This window comes from Mustelus asterias, chromosome 7 (genome assembly GCF_964213995.1).
Source record: "Mustelus asterias chromosome 7, sMusAst1.hap1.1, whole genome shotgun sequence".
Taxonomy (NCBI): domain Eukaryota; kingdom Metazoa; phylum Chordata; class Chondrichthyes; order Carcharhiniformes; family Triakidae; genus Mustelus; species Mustelus asterias.
The window spans coordinates 141,265,766-141,288,034 of NC_135807.1; the positions used below are offsets into that span (position 1 = coordinate 141,265,766).

A 22,269-nucleotide genomic window follows, 5' to 3' on the forward strand; every position below is an offset into this window, starting at 1 on the left:
ACACATTACAAATATGATGCCAAGGTTATGAACAGTCTGGTTCAGCTGAAATAGTGACCAGGGAGGGAAATTATATCGGTGGTGAGGATACAGGATTGTTGGTGAAAATGTTTGTTCATCATTGTTGGATGATCAGTCTACCTGGTTTTAAGAAAAAAATTGATAATATACAGACTGCTTCATAAAAGTCTGTGTCCATTGGCTAGATGACAAAGTATTAGGCTGGATTGTTTCATGTCTAAAATTTGGGAACAGAAAAGTTGGGGTATATGAAGGTGTTTATAGAAATGTTTTTTATTCAAAAAGAATGTATTACTTGAAATAATTCTAGAAGATACAATGGTAAATCCATATTGTACAAAGTTGAAAGTTTGCATCAGAATCCATTATTACATATACTCCTTTGGAGAATGGCAAATGCATCCAGCTTCACGTAGGATGGTTTTCTATCATTCAATGAGAATGTAGAAGCACGTGCATGAGCTTGTCTTCAGCAAATCAAATCCAACTTTCCAACAGAGGATGAAACAGGCAGCAATATTAAAAATCACATCAGTAACAACTAAATGAGTCAAACAAGATGTGTTTAACCTTTGACAGAAGATTTACTTTACAGATTTGGAATGATAATGGACTTCTCTTTGTTTTATTTCTCATCTGTCCATGATTCCAAATTTGTACCATAAATAACAATTTGTTGTTAGAACGCAAAGAGATCCCATGAACTTCAAGTTGGTAAGTAGATACATGTTTCTAAAATAGCTAATTTTTAAAAGGAATGTTTTTGTTATGTGAAAGTATAGAAAGTGCCCAAAAGGAAAAGTTCAAATAAATATATACAATTTTCAATCTTCACTGGCTCATAGCTTGCTAAATTTTTAAAAGGAATACCAAATCCAAAAAATTAGCAAATCAAAACAACTCATTCCTGTTATGGATAAACCTATTTCATTAATTGAATGCATAATCGATGAATTTGCCTCCGATTTGTTGATGTAAGATATTCTGAATCCAAGATATGGAACAAAAAACACAAACATTATCAATATAAATGTCAGTGTCTTTAGTTGGGCACGAAAAACTTGATGAGCACATGTCTGTGAGCCATGCTTGATGGCCAGATTTGACATTATGCTTATCTGCCAGATAAGCATAATGATAACTGTACATATTGTTGTACAGATTAAAATGTAGTTGACTATCCTCACAGGTGCTGATGAAATTTCAGCCTCAAAATGAAAACACACCTTTTCATCATAGTTCTGGTTAACACCATAATTTTTTAGAAATATTGGAAAAATAATGACAGTTACCACAAGCCAAAGGGTTACACTGAACACTAAAGCAATCCATGGTCTGTAAAACTTTAGATTCTCCCTCTTTTGAAAGACATTAAGAAATCTTGTGGTGATGATGATCACATAAAATGCAAAGGTTAAGTACATGTGAACATGTATAACAGCACTGACCAACTTGCAGAAAACTAACCCAAACTTCCATTGTTTAGTTACATAGTAAGAAATACGAAATGGCACTGTTATAAGAAAAATGACATGTGCTACTGAGAGATTGATTATGATAAATGACTTTGAGTTCTTGTCACTCTTGAGTATCCGATGTAGCATAACACTAGCTCCAATAACTCCTCCCACAAACACAATAGAGTACAGTGCTATTAAAACAGACTTCTGCTCTTCATGTACTATTTGATTATCATTTGAAGAGTTGGAATGGCCGTCAATAGACATTGCAGGTTGTTCTGTCATTTCTGTAGCTGATGAATTTTGTTTGTTGTTCGGCCTTCAATAAAACAAAAGCTCGTAAGTTCATCAACACAGTGATAATTTCACAGACAATTTACTTTCTCATACCAATAAAAAATCTTAGTCATAACCCAAATGTGCAGTTTTAATATAGGTTTTAATTCACCACTGTGCCTCAATCTAATTGTAATACCTGAACTCATCTTTTGGAAACACCGCAAAGCATTCTGCATGCATTGGAATACTTTGAATTCAGTGGCTGTTATAAAGCACTTCCAGCAGCCATTTTGTACGAGTTAAGATCTTACAATTAAACACTGGAGCTTTAAATGCTGAAAACATTCAGAAGGTTGGTCAACAGCAGGAGTGAGAAAGTAAGGTAGCATCTGAAACATTAACTTTCCAGAAGTGATGAGTCATTGATCATCCTCCTCTTGAAATCCGTAGCTTCATAGTTGCCAGTCTTCAGCTAATTTGATTCGCTTCATGTGACATCAAAAAATAGCTAAACACATTGGATACAACAAAAGCTGTGGGGTCCTGTCAAAATGCTGACTGTCGTCCTGAAGACTTGTGCTCCAGGACTAGCTGTGCCCTAGTCAAGTTGTTCCACTGTAGCCACCATACTGGCATCTAACTGACAATGTGAAAAATTGCGCAGATATTTCCTGTCCATAAAAAACAGGACAAACACAATCTATCCAATTGTTGAAATAAGCAAGATACTGTGGATGCTGGAATCTGATACAAGAACAGAAGATGCTGGAAAACTGCTGGCAGGCTGAGTTTGATAAGCGTCCTCTATTCTTCCATCCAATTACTGCCCTCCCCGTCATCAGCAAAGTGATGGAAATTGTCATCGACAGAGCTAGCAAGTGGAACTTCCTCAGCAATAACCTGCTCACTGATGCTCAGTTTGGGTTCTGTCAAGGCCACTTAGTTCTAGACGTCATTACAACTTTGTCAGTGAGCTTGACGTCCGTGGTGGGGAAGTTGTTGGAAGGGATTCTTAGAGACAGGATGTATGCGCATTTAGAACGGAACAATCTCATTAGTGACAGACAGCATGGTTTTGTAAGAGGGAGGTCGTGCCTTACAACTTTTGTGGAGTTTTTTGAGGAAATGACAAAAACGGTTGACGAAGGAAGGGCCGTGGATGTCGTCTATATGGATTTCAGTAAGGCATTTGACAAAGTCCCTCATGGCAGGTTGGTTAAGAAGGTTAAGGCTCATGGGATACAAGGAGAGGTGGCTAGATGGGTAGAGAACTGGCTTGGCCACAGGAGACAGAGGGTAACAGTCGAAGGGTCTTTTTCTGGCTGGAGGTCTGTGACCAGTGGTGTTCCTCAGGGCTCTGTACTGGGACCTCTGCTATTTGTGATATATATAAATGATTTGGAAGAAGGTATAACTGGTGTTATCAGCAAGTTTGCGGTTGACACGAAGATGGCTGGACTTGCGGATAGCGATGAACATTGTCGGACAATACAGCAGGATATAGATAGGCTGGAAAATTGGGCGGAGAAATGGCAGATGGAATTTAATCCAGATAAATGCAAAGTGATGCATTTTGGAAGAGCTAATGTAGGGGGGAGTTGTACAATAAATGGCAGAGCCATCAAGAGTATAGAAACACAGAGTGTGCAAGCCCACAAATCCTTGAAGGTGGCAGCACAGGTGGAGAAGGTGGTGAAGAAGGCATATGGTATGCTTGCCTTTATAGGATGGGGTATGGAGTATAAAAGCTGGAGTCTGATGTTGCAGCTGTAGAGAACGCTGGTTAAGCCACATTTGGAGTACTGCGTCCAGTTCTGGTCGCCGCACTACCAGAAGGACGTGGAGGCTTTAGAGAGAGTGCAGAGAAAGTTTACCAGGATGTTGCCTGGTATGGAGGGTCTTAGCTATGAGGAGAGATTGGGTAAATTGGGCTTGTTCTCCCTGGAAAGACGGAGAATGAGGGGAGACCTAATAGAGGTGTATAAAAGTATGAAGGGTATAGATAGGGTGAACAGTGGGAAGCTTTTTCCCAGGTCAGAGGTGACGATCACGAAGGGTCACGGGCTCAAGGTGAGAGGGGCGAGGTATGACTCAGATATCAGAGGGATGTTTTTTACACAGAGAGTGGTGGGGGCCTGGAATGCACTGCCAAGTAGGGTGGTGGAGGCAGACACGCTGGCATCGTTTAAGACTTACCTGGATAGTCACATGAGCAGTCTGGGAATGGAGGGATACAAACGAATGGTCTAGTTGGACCAAGGAGCGGCACAGGCTTGGAGGGCCGAAGGGCCTGTTTCCTGTGCTGTACTGTTCTTTGTTCTTACTTCTTTGGTCCAAACATGGATGAGAGCTGAATTCCAGAGATGAAGGTGAGAGTGACTATATTTGATATCAAGCTGGTTTGAGATAGTTTTCTCTTTGGCACCAAATAGGCAACAAAACACGCGGGACTCTTAATCCTACTTACAAAGGATGCCATCTGTCACCTTAATTATTGAACCCCCACAACTACCACTTTAGATTTCACCAAGCAGCCTCCTGCTCCAAGGTCCTACGGTCTGCATTCTGGCAGTCATTACAACAGTCTTTATTGGAGCTGAATATTATTTAAATGAAGAAAGCTGCAGCACAGGAGGATTTGGGGATCCTTGTGCATAATTCACATAAAGCTAGGGAGAGGGAGAATGGATTTAGTAGTACTCCTCCATCATAGTAAAAGCACATGCGAGACAAATGCTAGCCGGAATTCTCCCAAAAATATTCTAAGTGTTGAATTCGCAGGAAAACTGGAGAAATTCACTTTTTTTCTGTGGGAATTCAGACAAGAATCTCCCACATTGTGCAATGCACAGGCCACCAGCGTGAATATCATTAAATTGCAGGGGGTGTGGGGCCTATTCCTGCCTGGGAAGCTGAAACCAGCAGGCCTCTGCACGTGCGCAGTGGCCCCGAAAAGTCTCCCGTTTGTGGCCAGCTCAATTGCTGGCCAGCCCCGGGATCCCCACAGTGCTGCCCCCCCAATACCCCCATAGCCTGACCACGGCCCCCCTGGGCCCAGCCCCAATCTGTCCCCCCCTCCTCCTAGCATTGCAGACCCGCTGGGTAGCAGACCCCCTCCCGAACCCCAGCCCACCCCAATCGCTGGCCTCCCTCCTGTCCCCAGTTGATCGCAATGCAGAGTGGCAGTGGGACCCCCATCAAGCACCACCCCCGTTGGCACTGCCCTATGGGCAGTGCCAAGGTGCCCCGCACATGGGCACTTTATCCCTTCGGCAGTGCCAGGGGCACAGCCTGGCAGGGTGTCCATGCCCAGGGGGCAGCCCCCACCGTTTGACCCCCTGGGGTGCCCTGATTGCGCCCCCTTCACTCCAGCGGGGTCATCCCAATAGTTCCCTGAAAGTGGGGACCTACTGTAAACCCCACTAGAGTGAAATATATATCTATAGCAATAGCACACTATCATCACACATGCAGTAAGGGTGCAACTATACTCATGGGTGACTTTAATTTACACAAAGATTGGACAAACAAAACTAGCAATGGTATCTTGGACTGTGAATGTAATGGTTATTTTTAGATCAGTACATTAAGGAAACAACCAGAGAACAGGCTATTCTAAACTGGGTAACATGCAATGTTAAAAGATTAATTAACAATCTTGTATGGGGTCCCTTGGGGAAGAGCAACCTAATGTGATAGAATTCTTCATTAAGATGGAGACTGAAGTAGTTGAATCTGAAACTAGGGTCCTTAATCTAAATAAAGGGAACTATGATTCCTTATATAAATATGTGAAGAGAGAAAGATTAGTAAAGACTGTAAGAAGCCAGGTAAATTATAATGGGGAACAAAGAAATGGCAGGAGAATTGAATACGTTCTTTGGTTCTGCCTTCACAGAAGAGGGCACAATAACCTCCCACAGATGTTAATGAGAGGGCAGAATTAAAGGAAATCAATATTCTTAAGAAAATGGTGCTGGAGAAATTAATGGGGTTAAAGCCTGACAAATCACCACGGTCAGATAATCTAGATCCCAGAGTATAAAGGAAGTGGCCCTGGAAATATTGGATGCATTGGTGGTCATCATCCAAAATTCTGTAGACTCTGGAGCAGTTCCTACAGATTGGAGGGTAGCAAATGTAAACCCACTATTTAAAAAGGGAGGGAGAGAATTGGACAACAAAGCCAGCATGGGTATATGAAAGGCAAATCATGCTTAACAAATCTACTGGAGTTTTTTAAAGGTGTAACTAGTAGAATAGACAAGGGAGAACCAGTGGATGTGGTGTATTTTGACTTTCAGTGGGCTTCATAAGATAAAATCCTTCATAAGAGTTTAGTGGGAAAAATTAAAGTTTATGGGACTGGGGGATTGTATTGGCATGGATCGAGAATTGGTTGACAGACAGGAAATAGGGAGTGCAGCGGATCTTCATAAGGCTGATACCAGGCTTGACGGGACTGTTCTATGAGGAGAAGTTTTTTTTATTTATTAGCGTCACAAGTAGGCTTACATTAACACTGCAATGAAGTCACTGTGAAAATCCTCTAGATCTGATTGAAACGTATAAAATTCTAAAAGAGCTGGACAGACAAGGTGCAGGGAGGATATTTCCACTGATTGGGGAATCTAGAACAAGAGGACACAATCTTAGGATACGGGGTAGACCATTTAGGATTGAGATGAGGAAACATTTCTTCACTCAAAGGGTACTGAACCTGTGGAATTCTCTGCCACAGAGGCTGTGGAGGCCAAGTCACAATGTATTCAAGAAAGATATATATATATATATATTTTAAACTTTATTGGCATCAAGGGGTATGGGGAGCAAGCAAGAATATGGCATTGAGATAGTGGATCAGCCATGATCATATTGAATGGTGGAGCAAACCCAAAGGGCTGAATGGTCAATTCCTGCTCCTAGTTTCTATGTTTCAATAAGAGCATGAGAGACCTGAGGAGGTGGGTGGAAAGGCAAAGCTGGGCATGGGAAGATCTTCTGAACTTACCTTTTAACAGACTGCTTCATGCAGATGAGGGCTCATGATTCCTCCTGAGGGGTCATAAACCAGAACTCTATAAAAACCTGACTCCATGAAAATGCAGAGGAGCATGACATGTTGTTCCCCACATTGGAACAGGCCAGTTTAGAAGTGCCAGATGTGGGCTTTTGACAGGAACCAACCGCAACCTTTATTGGTACTCCCTAAATTTGGGATTAAAATGAGCAGTTAGTTTCTTTTTTCGCTTTTTCTGGTGGTGCCTGAATAGCCTCTTTCTGCACCATAACTTTGCTATAGTTCTAAAATTAGTTAGCCCAGGAACTTGGTAGGGAATCCTGGAATCGGGACCTGCCTGCCATTTTTGAAAGGATCCCCAATCAACCCGACTCAGTGAAAATCCAGATCCTAGAGCCAGACTCAAAAAACCCAAACTTCTGATAGCTGCAGAAATTGGAAATAAAATGAGCAAAGGTTGGGTACCAGGATTGATTGGTACAGAGATAGGAAGAAGTGGACCTATCTAAGTGAAATATATCTGTACCCCAAGTCTGATAAACTTTCTGTTATTTGCGTTGGATTCAGAGGTAATCAATTTCATAAAAGCCCAGTATCTGTAACCTTCCGATTCTTGACCTTCAATGAACTAGCCATCCATCATGTATGTGCAGAGACTATCATTGATAAGGGCCTATTCATCATAAGAAGCAACCTGTTTCTCCAAATACACTTTCCATCAAGCAGGAGCATCCCTAGAAGTGCTGAATGTAATTGTTACAGCCCAGTCTATATCACCGGTTCACTAGGATCAATTAATAAAGTTTACCTAGATCACATGGACCCTGTAGCATTTTATCTGTGGAGTTGAACATTACTGTAAAATTATTTTGCTTTCTTTAATACATTTAAAATTTGGGGTGTGTTTTTGTACAGAATTATTTATTTAATAATTCAAAGATAATTCAAAGTAATTCAAAGTCCAAAGATATGCGGGTTAGGTTGATTGGGCAGGTTAAAAATTGCCCCTTAGAGTCCTGAGATGCGTAGGTTAGAGGGATTAGCGGGTAAATATGTGGGGGTAGGGCCTGTGGTCGGTGCATAGTCGATGGGCCGAATGGCCTCCTTCTGCACTGTAGGGTTTCTATGATTTCTATAATAGTGACCGCTTTCATTGCAGTTCACAGATGAGAAGGTGGAAATTAAAGTCTTCAAAATGGTCTAAAAGTTCTAAAGCATTAGGTGTTGAATTTGTTGTTGTTATATGAAAATATGAAATACAAATATCAATCAAGCCAAATACTGAGAAAAAACATTTTGATAACTTCGAAACATAGACATTGCAGCTGCTTACTTCAGTCTTTCGTATTCCCAAACACAGTACAGCAAACATAGGATAGATGTAGGAAAAATACCAACAGCATTACGATACAGGTCATACCTCACAGTGTCTTAATTCTTAAGGTATTACATATCAGTCAAATGTTATTTGTCTGTGTATCTTTCAATAGTTATACGATCATAGATTGCACCCATGGACACTTTTCTTGCTGGTAAAATCTCTGCTGTAACAATCAGTAGACAGTATTTAAATGGGCTGCTTATAATACTTCCCATAAAGCAGTTAGACTCCAATTTTACTGATATTGTATAGAGTGAGTCTAAAAGGTATGCAGTCATTTTTAAAATGTGGGATACATCAAATAATTCACACACCACCCTTTCTCCAAGAGGCACAAACACTTCCAAAAATGGTCTGCACAATGCAATCTGAGAATATTATCTTGCAAGTTAACTGTCAACTTGGCCTCATAGCCAAAACAGCAACCATGAAGTAGATGAATTCTCTCCCCACTTGTAGTAGTCTGGTTACGTTCCTTGGGTTCAGTCAATCTGTCCTCTACAATTATGCCACAGGCACTGTAATAATGTAGTCATTATCATAAAAGAGAGGGATTTAACTCTGTGACAACACAGAATAACCTGTGGTGAGTACACACAGTTCCATATGGTTTTGGCAGCGGTAGTGAAACATTGTAATGATCATACCACTCAGCAGTAATAGAGCAAAAATTGTAAAGCAGGTGCCCAATTGCACTATTCCATCACTGTGGACTCTTCAGAAACAATGGAAAGAATTTTACAGCACCTCACTGGTGTATTTACAGGTGGTGGGGTTAGCCCATCACTAACCCTGATCTGTCCCCCATATTACAGAGGGTTGGAAAGGCACCAGACAAACCACCTGCCTTTAGGCCTATTGAGGCCCTCAACTGGCCAGTAAATGTAATTCCACCTACCCCACAATAATACATATAGCCGGGGAAGGCAAAATGAATGAGGCCAGCCCACCACTTACAACTCAGGTTGTAAGGGAAGTGGTGATACCTCCTTTAGGGATCGACTGTACCCATAGGGAGCACCCTACAAGATGATGCCTTCACCTGCCCTCCAAAACCCAATCCCACATCATCCTTGACCCCTTTCCTCAGGATCATCGATCCCTCTTCCAGACTTACTCAAGTCCAGTAGGGATCTTATGTTTTTCAAAGATTCCCTGTGGTCCCAACAATGGCCATTACTGTGTGCTGGTACTTCTGGAACTACTCAGTTGCAAGCCAATCAGATTGACCAGCAGGTGGACATGGACAAAAGAGCTGAATGCCAGAGGTGAAGTGAGAGACTGCACTTGACAGGCAGTGTTTGACAGAGTATGGCATCAAGGAACCCTAGCAAAACTGGAGTCAATGTAAATCAGGGGTAAACTCAGTTGGTTGGAGTCATACCTGGCACAAAGTTAGATGGTTGCGGTGGTTGGAGGTCAATCATCTCAGCTCCAAGACATCACTACAGGAGTTCCTCAGCATAATATCCTGCGCCCAACCATTTTCAGCTGCTTCATCAATGACTTATTTTCCATCATAAGGTTGGGAGTGAGGATGTTCACTGATGACTACACAATGTTCAGCACCATTCACGACACCTCAGATACTGAAGCAGTTCATTTCCCAACACAACAAGACCTGGCTTGGGTTTACAAGTGGCTAACATTCATTCCACACAAGTGCCAGGCAATGAGCAACTCCAACAAGAGAGGGTCTAACCATCGGCCCTCAACATTACCATTATGGAATCTCCCAACATCAACATCCTGGGGGTTACCGTTGACGAGAAACTGAACTGGACCAGCTATATACGCATTGTGGCTATCAGAACAGGTCAAAGGCTAGGAATCCCGTGGTGAGTAACTCACCTCCTAAACCCCACCCCCATCAAAACCTGTCCACCTGTCTACAAGGCACAAGTCAGGAGTGTAATGGAATACTCTCCACTTGCCTGGATAACTACAGGTCCAATAACACTCAAGAAGCTCAACATCAAGAGGAGAGCTAGAAGAGTTGACTAGGATCAAGGAACTAATTGATGGGGTGGAGGATGCAGGGGTAAGGGGAATTACAAAATTAATGGTAGAGGAGAGGGCGCAAGTGAATGAAGGCGGTAATTTAGATAAGGGAGTAGAGGGAGAGGGTGTTCGCGACTCATCAAAGCGGGTCCAGATAAAAGCTGGAATAAGGACACTTTGCCTGAATGCACGAAGCATTCGGAACAAGGTAAATGAGTTGATGGTGCAAATCAGCACGAGTGGGTACGATCTAGTGGCCATTACAGAAACGTGGCTGAAAGGTGACCAGGACTGGGAGATGAATATCCAGGGGTATCAGGCGTTTAGGAAGAATAGACAGGAAGGAAAAGGTGGTGGGGTCGCGCTATTAATAAGAGATAATATCAGGGTAGTACTGAGGGATGACATAGGCTCTGAGGAACAAAACGTGGAATCATTATGGGTAGAGATGAGGAATAGTAGAGGGAGAAAGACACTAGTAGGTGTGGTATATAGGCCCCCAAATAATAATGTTGAGGTAGGGAGGGCTATAAACAAGCAGATAAGGGATGCGTGTAAAAACGGAACGGCAATAATCATGGGGGACTTCAACATGCACATTGACTGGCAGACTCAAGTCGGTAAGGGTGGAATGGAGGAAGAGTTCTTAGAATGCTGTCGGGATAGTTTCCTTGAACAGCATGTTACGGAACCGACGAGGGAACGAGCTATTTTGGATCTGGTATTGTGTAACGAGGTAGGTAGAATTAAGGATCTTATTGTGAAGGACCCTCTTGGGTCTAGTGACCACAATATGGTCGAATTTCTGATTCAGATGGAAGAGGAGAAAGTTTGGTCCCAAACCAGTGTCCTCTGTTTGAACAGAGGGAAATATGATAGGATGAGGGATGAATTACATAGAACATAACAGCGCAGAACAGGCCCTTCGGCCCACGATGTTGCACCGACCAGTTAAAAAAAAAAACTGTGACCCTCCAACCTAAACCAATTTCTTTTCGTCCATGAACCTATCTACGGATCTCTTAAACGCCCCCAAACTAGGCGCATTTACAACTGATGCTGGCAGGGCATTCCAATCCCTCACCACCCTCTGGGTAAAGAACCTACCCCTGACATCGGTTCTATAACTACCCCCCCTCAATTTAAAGCCATGCCCCCTCGTGCTGGATTTCTCCATCAGAGGAAAAAGGCTATCACTAACCACCCTATCTAAACCTCTAATCATCTTATATGTTTCAATAAGATCCCCTCTTAGCCGCCGCCTTTCCAGCGAAAACAATCCCAAATCCCTCAGCCTCTCCTCATAGGATCTCCCCTCCATACCAGGCAACATCCTGGTAAACCTCCTCTGCACCCTCTCCAAAGCCTCCACATCCTTCCTGTAATGTGGGGACCAGAACTGCACACAGTACTCCAAGTGCGGCCGCACCAGAGTTGTGTACAGTTGCAACATAACGCTACGACTCCTAAATTCAATCCCCCTACCAATAAACGCCAAGACACCATATGCCTTCTTAACAACCTTATCTACTTGATTCCCAACTTTCAGGGATCTATGCACACATACACCTAGATCCCTCTGCTCCTCCACACTATTCAAAGTCCTCCCGTTAGCCCTATACTCAACACATCTGTTATTCCTACCAAAGTGAATTACCTCACACTTCTCCGCATTAAACTCCATCCGCCACCTCTCGGCCCAACTTTGCAACCTGTCTAAGTCTTCCTGCAAACTACGACACCCTTCCTCACTGTCTACCACACCACCGACTTTGGTGTCATCAGCAAATTTGCTAATCCACCCAACTATACCCTCATCCAGATCATTAATAAATATTACAAACAGCAGTGGCCCCAAAACAGATCCCTGAGGTACACCACTTGTAACCGCACTCCATGATGAATATTTACTATCAACCACCACCCTCTGTTTCCTATCCGCTAGCCAATTCCTGATCCAATTTCCTAGATCACCCCCAATCCCATACATCTGCATTTTCTGCAGAAGCCTACCATGGTGAACCTTATCAAACGCCTTACTAAAATCCATATATACCACGTCCACTGCCTTGCCCCCATCCACCTCCTTGGTCACTTTCTCAAAAAACTCAATAAGGTTAGTAAGGCACGACCTACCTGCCACAAAACCATGCTGACTATCACCTATCAATTCATTACTCTCCAAATAACTATAAATCCTATCCCTTATAATTTTTTCCAACATCTTGCCGACAACAGAAGTGAGACTCACCGGTCTATAATTCCCGGGGAAGTCTCTGTTCCCCTTCTTAAACAATGGGACAACATTCGCTAACCTCCAATCTTCTGGTACTATACCAGAGGCCAACGACGACCTGAAGATCAGAGCCAGAGGCTCTGCAATCACTTCTCTTGCCTCCCAGAGAATCCTTGGATAAATCCCATCCGGACCAGGGGATTTATCTATTTTCAGACCCTCCAGAATATCCTGCACATCCTCCTTATCAACTGTAATACTGTCTATTCTACTCCCCTGCAACCCAGTGTCCTCCTCAGCTATATTCATGTCCCCTTGCGTGAACACCGAAGAGAAATATTGGTTCAATGCTTCACCAATCTCCTCCGGTTCCACACATAACTTCCCTCTGCCATCTATAACTGGCCCTAAACTTGCCCTAACCAACCTTCTGTTCTTGACATACCTATAGAACGCCTTAGGATTCTCTTTAACCCTATCCTAAGGTAGACTGGGAGAGCAGGCTGGCAGGTAGGATAGCTGAGGAACAGTGGAGGATTTTTAAGGAGATCCTTTTCAGTTCTCAGCAAAAATATATTCCAGCAAAAAACAAGGATTGTAAGAAAAGGGAGAACCAGCCGTGGATAACGAAGGAAATAAAGGAGAGTATTAAAATAAAAACAGCTGCGTACAGAGTGGCCAAAAATAGTGGAGAAACAAGTGATTGGGAAAAATTTAAGAAACAACAAAGAGAGACTAAGAAAGCGATAAAGAAAGGAAGGATAGACTATGAAGCTCGGCTAGCAATTAATATAAAAAATGATAGTAAAAGTTTTTATAAATATATAAAAAGGAATAGAGTGGCTAGAGTGAATGTTGGACCCTTGGAGGACGAGAGGGGGGAGTTAATAGTGGGAAATGAGGATATGGCTGAGTCTTTAAATAAGTTTTTTGTGTCGGTCTTCACGGTGGAGGACACAAATAGTTTGCCAAATATTAACGATAGAGGGTTGGCAGCAGGAGAAATACTTAATACAATTAATGTTACCAGAGAGGCAGTGCTGGGAAGACTAATGGGACTGAAGGTGGACAAGTCCCCGGGTCCGGATGGAATGCATCCCAGGGTATTGAAAGAAATGTCAGAGGTAATAGTGGATGCGTTAGTGATTATTTATCAAAACTCGTTGCATTCTGGGGTAGTGCCAGTTGATTGGAAAATGGCTAATGTTACGCCGCTGTTTAAAAAAGGAAGGAGACAAAAGGCGGGTAACTATAGGCCGGTCAGCTTAACGTCTGTAGTAGGGAAAATGCTGGAATCCATTATTAAAGAGGAGATAGCAGGGCATCTGGATAGAAATGGTTCGATCAATCAGACGCAGCATGGATTCATGAGGGGAAAGTCGTGCTTGACGAACATGTTGGATTTTTATGAAGATGTGACTAGGGCGGTTGATGGAGGAGAACCGGTGGATGCGGTGTTTTTGGATTTCCAAAAGGCGTTTGATAAGGTGCCCCATAAAAGGCTACTGAAGAAGATTAGGGCACACGGAGTTGGGGGTAGTGTGTTAAAGTGGATTGCGGGCTGGCTATCCGACAGGAAGCAAAGAGTCGGAATAAATGGGTGTTTTTCTGGTTGGAGGAAGGTAACTAGTGGCGTGCCGCAGGGATCGGTACTCGGGCCGCAACTATTTACCATTTATATAGATGATCTGGAGGAGGGGACGGAGTGTAGGGTAACGAAGTTTGCAGACGACACAAAGATAAGTGGAAAAGTGAATCGTGTGGAGGACGGAGAAGATCTGCAGAGAGATTTGGACAGGCTGAGTGAGTGGGCGAGGATATGGCAAATGGAGTATAACGTTGAGAAATGCGAGGTTATACACTTTGGAGGAAATAATAACAAATGGGATTACTATCTCAATGGAAACAAATTAAAACATGCTACCGTGCAAAAGGACCTGGGGGTCCTTGTGCATGAGACGCAAAAGCCCAGTCTGCAGGTACAACAGGTGATCAAGAAGGCAAATGGGATGTTGGCCTATATTGCGAAGGGGATAGAATATAAAAGCAGGGATGTCTTGATGCACCTGTACAGGGCATTGGTGAGGCCGCAGCTGGAATACTGTGTGCAGTATTGGTCCCCTTATATGAGGAAGGATATATTGGCATTGGAGGGAGTGCAGAGAAGGTTCACCAGGTTGATACCGGAGATGAGGGGTTTGGATTATGAGGAGAGGCTGAGGAGATTGGATTTGTACTCGTTGGAGTTTAGAAGGATGAGGGGGGATCTTATGGAGACTTATAAGATAATGCGGGGGCTGGATAGGGTGGAGGCGGAGAGATTCTTTCCACTTAGTAAGGAAGTTAAAACTAGAGGACACAGCCTCAAAATAAAGGGGGGTCGGTTTAAGACAGAGTTGAGGAGGAACTTCTTCTCCCAGAGGGTGGTGAATCTCTGGAATTCTCTGCCCACTGAGGTGGTGGAGGCTACCTCGCTGAATATGTTTAAAGCGCGGATGGATGGATTCCTGATCGGTAAGGGAATTAAGGGTTATGGGGATCAGGCGGGTAAGTGGTACTGATCCACGTCAGATCAGCCATGATCTTATTGAATGGCGGGGCAGGCTCGAGGGGCTAGATGGCCTACTCCTGCTCCTATTTCTTATGTTCTTATGTTCTTATCATCCAGCACAAAACAGCATGCTTGATTGTTACCCCATCCACAAACATTCAATCCCTCTACAACTTGCAGCCATATGTACCATCTATGAGATGCAATGCAGCAACTCACCAAGATTCCTTAGGCAGGACCTTCCAAACCCACAACCACGGTGGTACAGTGGTTAGCACTACTGCCTCACAGTGCCAGGGACCCGGGTTTGATTCCGGCCTTGGGTGACCGTGTGGAGTTTACGCATTCTCCCTGTGTCTGCGTGGGTGTCCTCCGGGTGTTCCGGTTTCCTCCCACAGTCCAAAGATGTGTGGGTTAGGTTGAATGGCCATGGTAAATTGTCACTTAGTGTCAGGGGAATTAGGTGGGTGAATATGTGGGGTTATGGGGATAGGGCCTGGGTGGCATTGTTGTCGGTGCAGACTCAATGGGCCGAATGGCCTCTTTCAGCACTGTAGGGATTCTATGGATCCTATTCTACCATCTAGAAGGACAAGAGCAGCAGTTACCTGGGAACACCACCACATGGAGGTTCCCCTAAGGAACTCACCATCTATATATCATCGTTCTATCGCTGTTGTTGAGTCAAAATCCTGGAACTCTATCCTTAACAGCACTGTGGTTGTATGTACAGCTCAGGGCTGCAGTGGGTAAGAAGGCAGCTCACCACCATCTTCTCGAGAGCAATTAGGGATTGACAATAAATGCTGATCTAGCTAGCAATGCCCACATTTCAAATGAATTTTTAAAATAACATTACCAAGTTTTGTGTCATCAGAAAACATGGAAATACTATCTTTTGTTCCCTCACCTAAAATGTTGATGGAAATTGTGAATAGCTGGGGCCCAAGCACTGACCCCTGTGGGACCCTTGTTTCCTGTCTGCTAACTAACTCCTGAGCGGACTATAGCTGCTTCATCAATGCCCTTTCTTCAACATATTTGTCGGAATTGGGAGTGTGCACTAATGGCTGCACACTGTACACGTACATATGCAAATCCTTACATAATGAAGCAGTCCATGGCCTTATGGAACAAGAGCTGGACAACATTCAGGTTTTGCTGAGTGTCAAGTAAAATTCAGACCACATAATTGTCAGACAATGACCATCTCCAATAAGAACTTAACCACTCTGTCTTGACATTTCATGGCATTGCCATTGCTAAACCCCAATCATTAAAATCCTGGGGTCACCATTGGCCAGAAACCAAATGGAAAAAGCCACAGGAATACGCGGACAATGCAGAGTTCTTTTGACCTCAGGTGGGATTTTCCAGCCTTGGGGCGAGCGTGGCCAGAAAATCCTGCCCAAAGAGTGGAAAACTGAAAGGCCAAGGGAAACGGAAAGCAGTTTGAAGTTCATGCAGTGATTATACTCTGAGATGCAGGGAGAAGTTTAAGTATTTGTCTAGCAAGACATGAAGGGAGACCGCAAAGAACAGGTCCCAACTTAAAGAGCAGATCGCTCCAAAACCAAAGAGACGGACAGAAGGAAGTTCCAAGAAAATCTAGTCAAAGGGAAACAACAAGAATCTGGACAAACATAGAACATAGAACAGTACAGCACAGAACAGGCCCTTCGGCCCACGATGTTGTGCCGAGCTTTATCTGAAACCAAGGTCAAGCTATCCCACTCCCTATCATCCTGGTGTGCTCCATGTGCCTATCCAATAACCGCTTAAATGTTCCTAAAGTGTCTGACTCCACTATCACTGCAGGCAGTCCATTCCACACCCCAACCACTGTCTGCGTAAAGAACCTACCTCTGATATCCTTCCTATATCTCCCACCACGAACCCTATAGTTATGCCCCCTTGTAATAGCTCCATCCATCCGAGGAAATAGTCTTTGAACGTTCACTCTATCTATCCCCTTCATCATTTTATAAACCTCTATTAAGTCTCCCCTCAGCCTCCTCCGCTCCAGAGAGAACAGCCCTTGCTCCCTCAACCTTTCCTCATAAGACCTACCCTCCAAACCAGGCAGCATCCTGGTAAATCTCCTCTGCACTCTTTCCAGCGCTTCCACATCCTTCTTATAGTGAGGTGACCAGAACTGCACACAATATTCCAAATGTGGTCTCACCAAGGTCCTGTACAGTTGCAGCATAACCCCACGGCTCTTCAACTCCAACCCCCTGTTAATAAAAGCTAACACATTATAGGCCTTCTTCACAGCTCTATCCACTTGAGTGGCAACCTTTAGAGATCTGTGGATATGGACCCCAAGATCTCTCTGTTCCTCCACAGTCTTCAGAACCCTACCTTTGACCCTGTCATCCACATTTAAATTAGTCCTACCAAAATGAATCACCTCACATTTATCAGGGTTAAACTCCATTTGCCATTTTTCAGCCCAGCTTTGCATCCTATCTATGTCTCTTTGCAGCCTACAACAGCCCTCCACCTCATCCACTACTCCACCAATCTTGGTGTCATCAGCAAATTTACTGATCCACCCTTCAGCCCCTCCTCTAAGTCATTAATAAAAATCACAAAGAGCAGAGGACCAAGCACTGATTTCTGCAGGACTCCGCTAGCAACCTGCCTCCAATCCAAAAATTTTCCATCCACCACCACCCTCTGTCTTCGATCAGACAGCCAGTTACCTATCCAATCGGCCAACTTACCCTCTATGCCACACCTCCTCACTTTCATCATAAGCCGACCATGGGGGACCTTATAGAATCATAGAAACCCTACAGTGCAGAAGGAGGCCATTCGGCCCATCGAGTCTGCACCGACCACAATCCCACCCAGGCCCTACCCCCACATATTTACCCACTAATCCCTCTAACCTACGCATCCCCGGACTCTAAGGGGCAATTTTTAACCTGGCCAATCAACCTAATCTGCACATCTTTGGACTGTGGGAGGAAACCGGAGCACCCGGAGTAAACCCACGCAGACAATGTGCAAACTCCACACAGACAGTGACCCGAGCCGGGAATCGAACCCGGGACCCTGGAGCTGTGAAGCAGCAGTGCTAACCACTGTGCCACCGTGCCGCCCTTACTAAAATCCATGTATATGACATCAACTGCCCTACCTTCATCAACACACTTAGTTACCTCCTCAAAAAATTCTATCAAATTTGTGAGGCACGACTTGCCCTTCACGAATCCGTGCTGACTATCCCGGATTAATCCGCATCTTTCTAAATGGTCGTAAATCCCATCTCTAAGGACCTTTTCCATCAATTTACCAACCACCGAAGTAAGACTAACCGGTCTATAATTACCAGGGTCATTTCTATTCCCTTTCTTAAACAGAGGAACAACATTCGCCATTCTCCAGTCCTCTGGCACCATCCCCGTGGACAGCGAGGACCCAAAGGCTCTGCAATCTCATCCCTTGCCTCCCAAAGAATCCTAGGATATATTTCATCAGGCCCAGGGGACTTATCGACCTTCAGTTTATTCAAAACTGCCAGGACATCCTCCCTCCGAACATCTATTTCCTCCAGCCTATTAGCCTGTAACACCTTCTCTTCCTCAAAAACATGGCCCCTCTCCTTGGTGAACACTGAAGAAAAGTATTCATTCATCACCTCGCCTATCTCTACTGACTCCATACACAAGTTCCCACTACTGTCCTTGACCGGCCCTAACCTCACCCTGGTCATTCTTTTATTCCTCACATAAGAGTAAAAAGCCTTGGGGTTTTCCTTGATCCAACCCGCCAAACGTCCTGTTTAATTAAGACAAGAGTGAGGAGCAGAGACTCCGGGCCCTATTTTACCATTTTGATTCTAAGTGATGGGCGGACTTGAAACTGGGAGTGTTTCAGATCCGACTTTTAGATCCGTTCTCATGCGCACTCTGCCTAAAAAAAAATCAGCAATTCCGAATCGCGCTGCAGCAGCCTGTGGGTGGGGCTTAACATGCCTGAAATCCTGCAGCTCTGATCAGTGCCTCCAACTGCACATGCGCAGAGAAAAAAATGATAGAATGCAGCTCCCCTGCCACATCGCTCCCAGGCCGGATAATGCCTCCCACTGATCCCCACAGACATTGCCTCACCCCCACACTGACCCCCTTATCCCCCATGCCCTCCCCTACTTAGACTGATCGTGGGCCCCTCCCCCCTTCCACCGCACCGATCTCAGGCAGAGTTGCAGTGGACCCCCCTTCCCCCTCACTGATCTCAGACAGAGTGGCAGCGGACCTCACCTATTCCCCCCTCCGCCACCTATCTCAAGCAGAGAGCCGCGGACCCACCTCTACTCCCCCCCCCCCCCCCCCCACCCCCAACCCCCCACCCACCCCACTGATCTCAAGCAGAGAGCCATAGGACGCTCGGCACTTACCTCCTCACTAACTGGAACGCCCGAATCAGACTTTTGTGGAGCATGAGTGTTTCACGCCGATTCTGGATGGGCGAACGCGGTGGTAAAGGGGGAAGTGCCGATAAGGTTGGGCGTGCAGCCAATTAAGTCAATTTAAATGCATGCAAATACATTTAAATAGCCATCATGTCCATTTCGGGCGCAGTCCTGATCGCCGCCATTTTCAGGCTTTGGTAAAGGGGGAACCGGTGCAGAGGGGGGCGCGGATCACGCTACTTGCCTCACGCCCGACTTTACTAAATTTTCACACCCGAAAACAGGCGCAACTTGATGGTAAAATCAGGCCCTCCAAGTTAAAAGGCAGGGCTGCAAGGTACAGGCCTGGAATAATATGGGCTTGCACGAAGCCAGAGATCCAAGGAAACCCAAAGGTTGGTGGCTTCTTACTGCAGGCCTGTGAGACAGCAGTGTTCTGTTGGCATGGTTCTGTATCTGAAAGACTGTGTGGAAGGTGAGGCTTGAATGCACATGGTGATCCAGGGCAGAGGAACATTGGAAGGAGAGGTTAGAATCCTGGAGCTGGATCTTTGGTGAAGACATCCGAGAGCAAACATTGTTTGGGAGAAGCTTCAAAGGCATGTATTTTGAGAACAGAGATTGGACACCTTTATGTGAAAGACAGAGTTCCAGTGAAAGCAGTTGGCTCACGGTGCAGTAAGCAGCTGGAGGGAGTTGATGAGAAACCCACAGAAGATTTTTGGGTGTTATTTGTCTCTTGGTTTCAGGACGTGGTGTATCTAACCACAGGTTGCCTATTGGTTTACACAGACTGTGTACTTATTGTGAACATTGTGCTTAAGATGGATCTTGTAATTTCTGTTACTTTTATGAATCTATCTATATCTATAAAGATATAGTTTTGGTTAAAGGAGTAGTGTATTATAATTAATTTTTTCTTGTTTAATAAAGATTTTATTCTTTTGTTAAAAGTTACCAGCATTTTCTGTGACTCTCCAGTAGCCATGCTCCAGGTATCTAAACAAAAAATAAAAGTTAGGGGAGAACAAGCCAGGTTCCACTCTGGGATCTGAATTGTCTGGTTGTAACATCAGTTGGGATCGTAACACTAGACAATAGCATTCTGAACAAGAACCTCAATATGGACGGTAATTTTTCAATGGTTAATGACTGGGACACTATCAATTCTAAAATCAAAGCCAATTCTACACACTGGATGAACATCCCTTTTCAAATAATTATGGAGAAAGAAGGTCATATGACTCATGTGACCATTTTGAAATCTCTACATTCTTTTGAGAACTGAGAAATCTTCTGACTACTGTTTTAACACCAACTCAAAAGTATTCCAACAGCCCGACTGAACAAGCAGCTAGTTACCATTTCTCAACTCCTCAAAAACTCTGTGACCTGGGGCTCAGCTCCACCTCCACAACAGGTCCACAACAAATACCACCTCTCTGACCAAAAGAGAAAATGCTGGAAAGGCAGCTTTCATTCCCTCCCCCTGCAGTATAAGTATGTCCCACTCTCTTTGCCTTTTAGCTTTGGCAAAGGGTCATCTGGACTGGAAACGTCAGCTCTTTTCTCTCCTTACAGATGCTGCCAGGCCAGCTGAGATTTTCCAGTATTTTCTCTTTTGGTTTCAGATTCTAGCATTCGCAGTAATTTGCTTTTAGCCACCTCCCTGGTCCTGCACTCAACCCTGGAACAGCTAGATAACAAAGACACCTATGTCAGACTCTTATTTATCGACTACAGTTCAGCCTTCAAAACCATTATTCCTACGAAACCCATTTCCAAACTCCATGGCCTGGGGCTCGATCCTCAACTTCCTAACCCACAGACTGCAATCAGTAAGGATAGGCAACAACACCTCTTCCATGATCATCCTCAACACCGGTGCTCCACAAGGCTGTGACCTCAGCCCTTTACTATAATTCTCATACACCTATGATATGTGGCAAAGTTCCCTTCCAACTCGATTTATAAGTTTGCTGATGACACCATCGTAGTGGGTCAGTCTCAAACAATGACGGTATTCACGGTGGAAAGGGATCTGGGTGGTTGTACTGCTGGTTTGCGGTGGACAGAAAGGATCGAGCATGTGGACATAAAGAAAGAGGATGTGTTGGAACTATTGAATGGCATCAAGGTTGGTAAGTCGCCGGGACCGGATGGGATGTACCCCAGGTTACTGTGGGAGGCGAGGGAGGAGATTGCGGAGCCTTTGGCGATGATCTTTGCATCGTCGATGGAGACGGGAGAGGTTCCGGAGGATTGGAGGATTGCAGATGTGGTCCCTATATTCAAGAAAGGGAACAGGGACAGCCCGGGAAATTACCGACCGGTGAGTCTAACCTCAGTGGTTGGTAAGTTGATGGAGAGGATCCTGAGAGACAGGATTTATGATCATCTAGAGAAGTTTAGTATGATCAAAAGTAGTCAGCACGGCTTTGTCAAGGGCAGGTCGTGCCTTACGAGCCTGGTTGAGTTCTTTGAAAATGTGACCAAACACATTGACGAAGGAAGAGCGGTGGATGTGGTCTATATGGACTTCAGCAAGGCGTTCGATAAGGTCCCCCATGCAAGACTTCTTGAGAAAGTGAGAGGGCATGGGATCCAAGGGGCTGTTGCCTTGTGGATCCAGAACTGGCTTGCCTGCAGAAGGCAGAGAGTGGCTGTGGAGGGGTCTTTCTCTGCATGGAGGTCAGTGACCAGTGGAGTGCCCCAGGGATCTGTTCTGGGACCCTTGCTGTTTGTCATTTTCATAAATGACCTGGATGAGGAAGTGGAGGGATGGGTTGGTAAGTTTGCTGACGACACCAAGGTAGGTGGTGTTGTGGATAGTTTGGAGGGATGTCAGAAGTTGCAGCGAGACATAGATAGAATGCAAGACTGGGCGGAGAAGTGGC

The 22,269-nt window shown here is 44.6% G+C and overlaps 1 protein-coding gene across 4 annotated transcripts in view; it reads right to left on the reverse strand.

The window, feature by feature from the left end:
* Nucleotides 1-288: 288 nt before the first annotated feature.
* LOC144496008 (putative G-protein coupled receptor 141) overlaps nucleotides 289-22,269 on the reverse strand; it is a 47,958-nt gene continuing 25,977 nt past the window's right edge. For 2 of the 4 annotated variants that reach the window (XM_078216963.1, XM_078216964.1), the window contains one exon: nucleotides 289-1,800. In XM_078216963.1, coding sequence (XP_078073089.1) covers nucleotides 879-1,766 — 888 coding nt within the window. In that variant the 5' untranslated portion in view covers nucleotides 1,767-1,800 and the 3' untranslated portion in view covers nucleotides 289-878. Of the gene's footprint in view, nucleotides 1,801-6,771; nucleotides 6,891-9,545; nucleotides 9,671-22,269 lie in introns of those variants that run through there. The other 2 variants (XM_078216965.1, XM_078216962.1) reach the window with 2 other exon arrangements.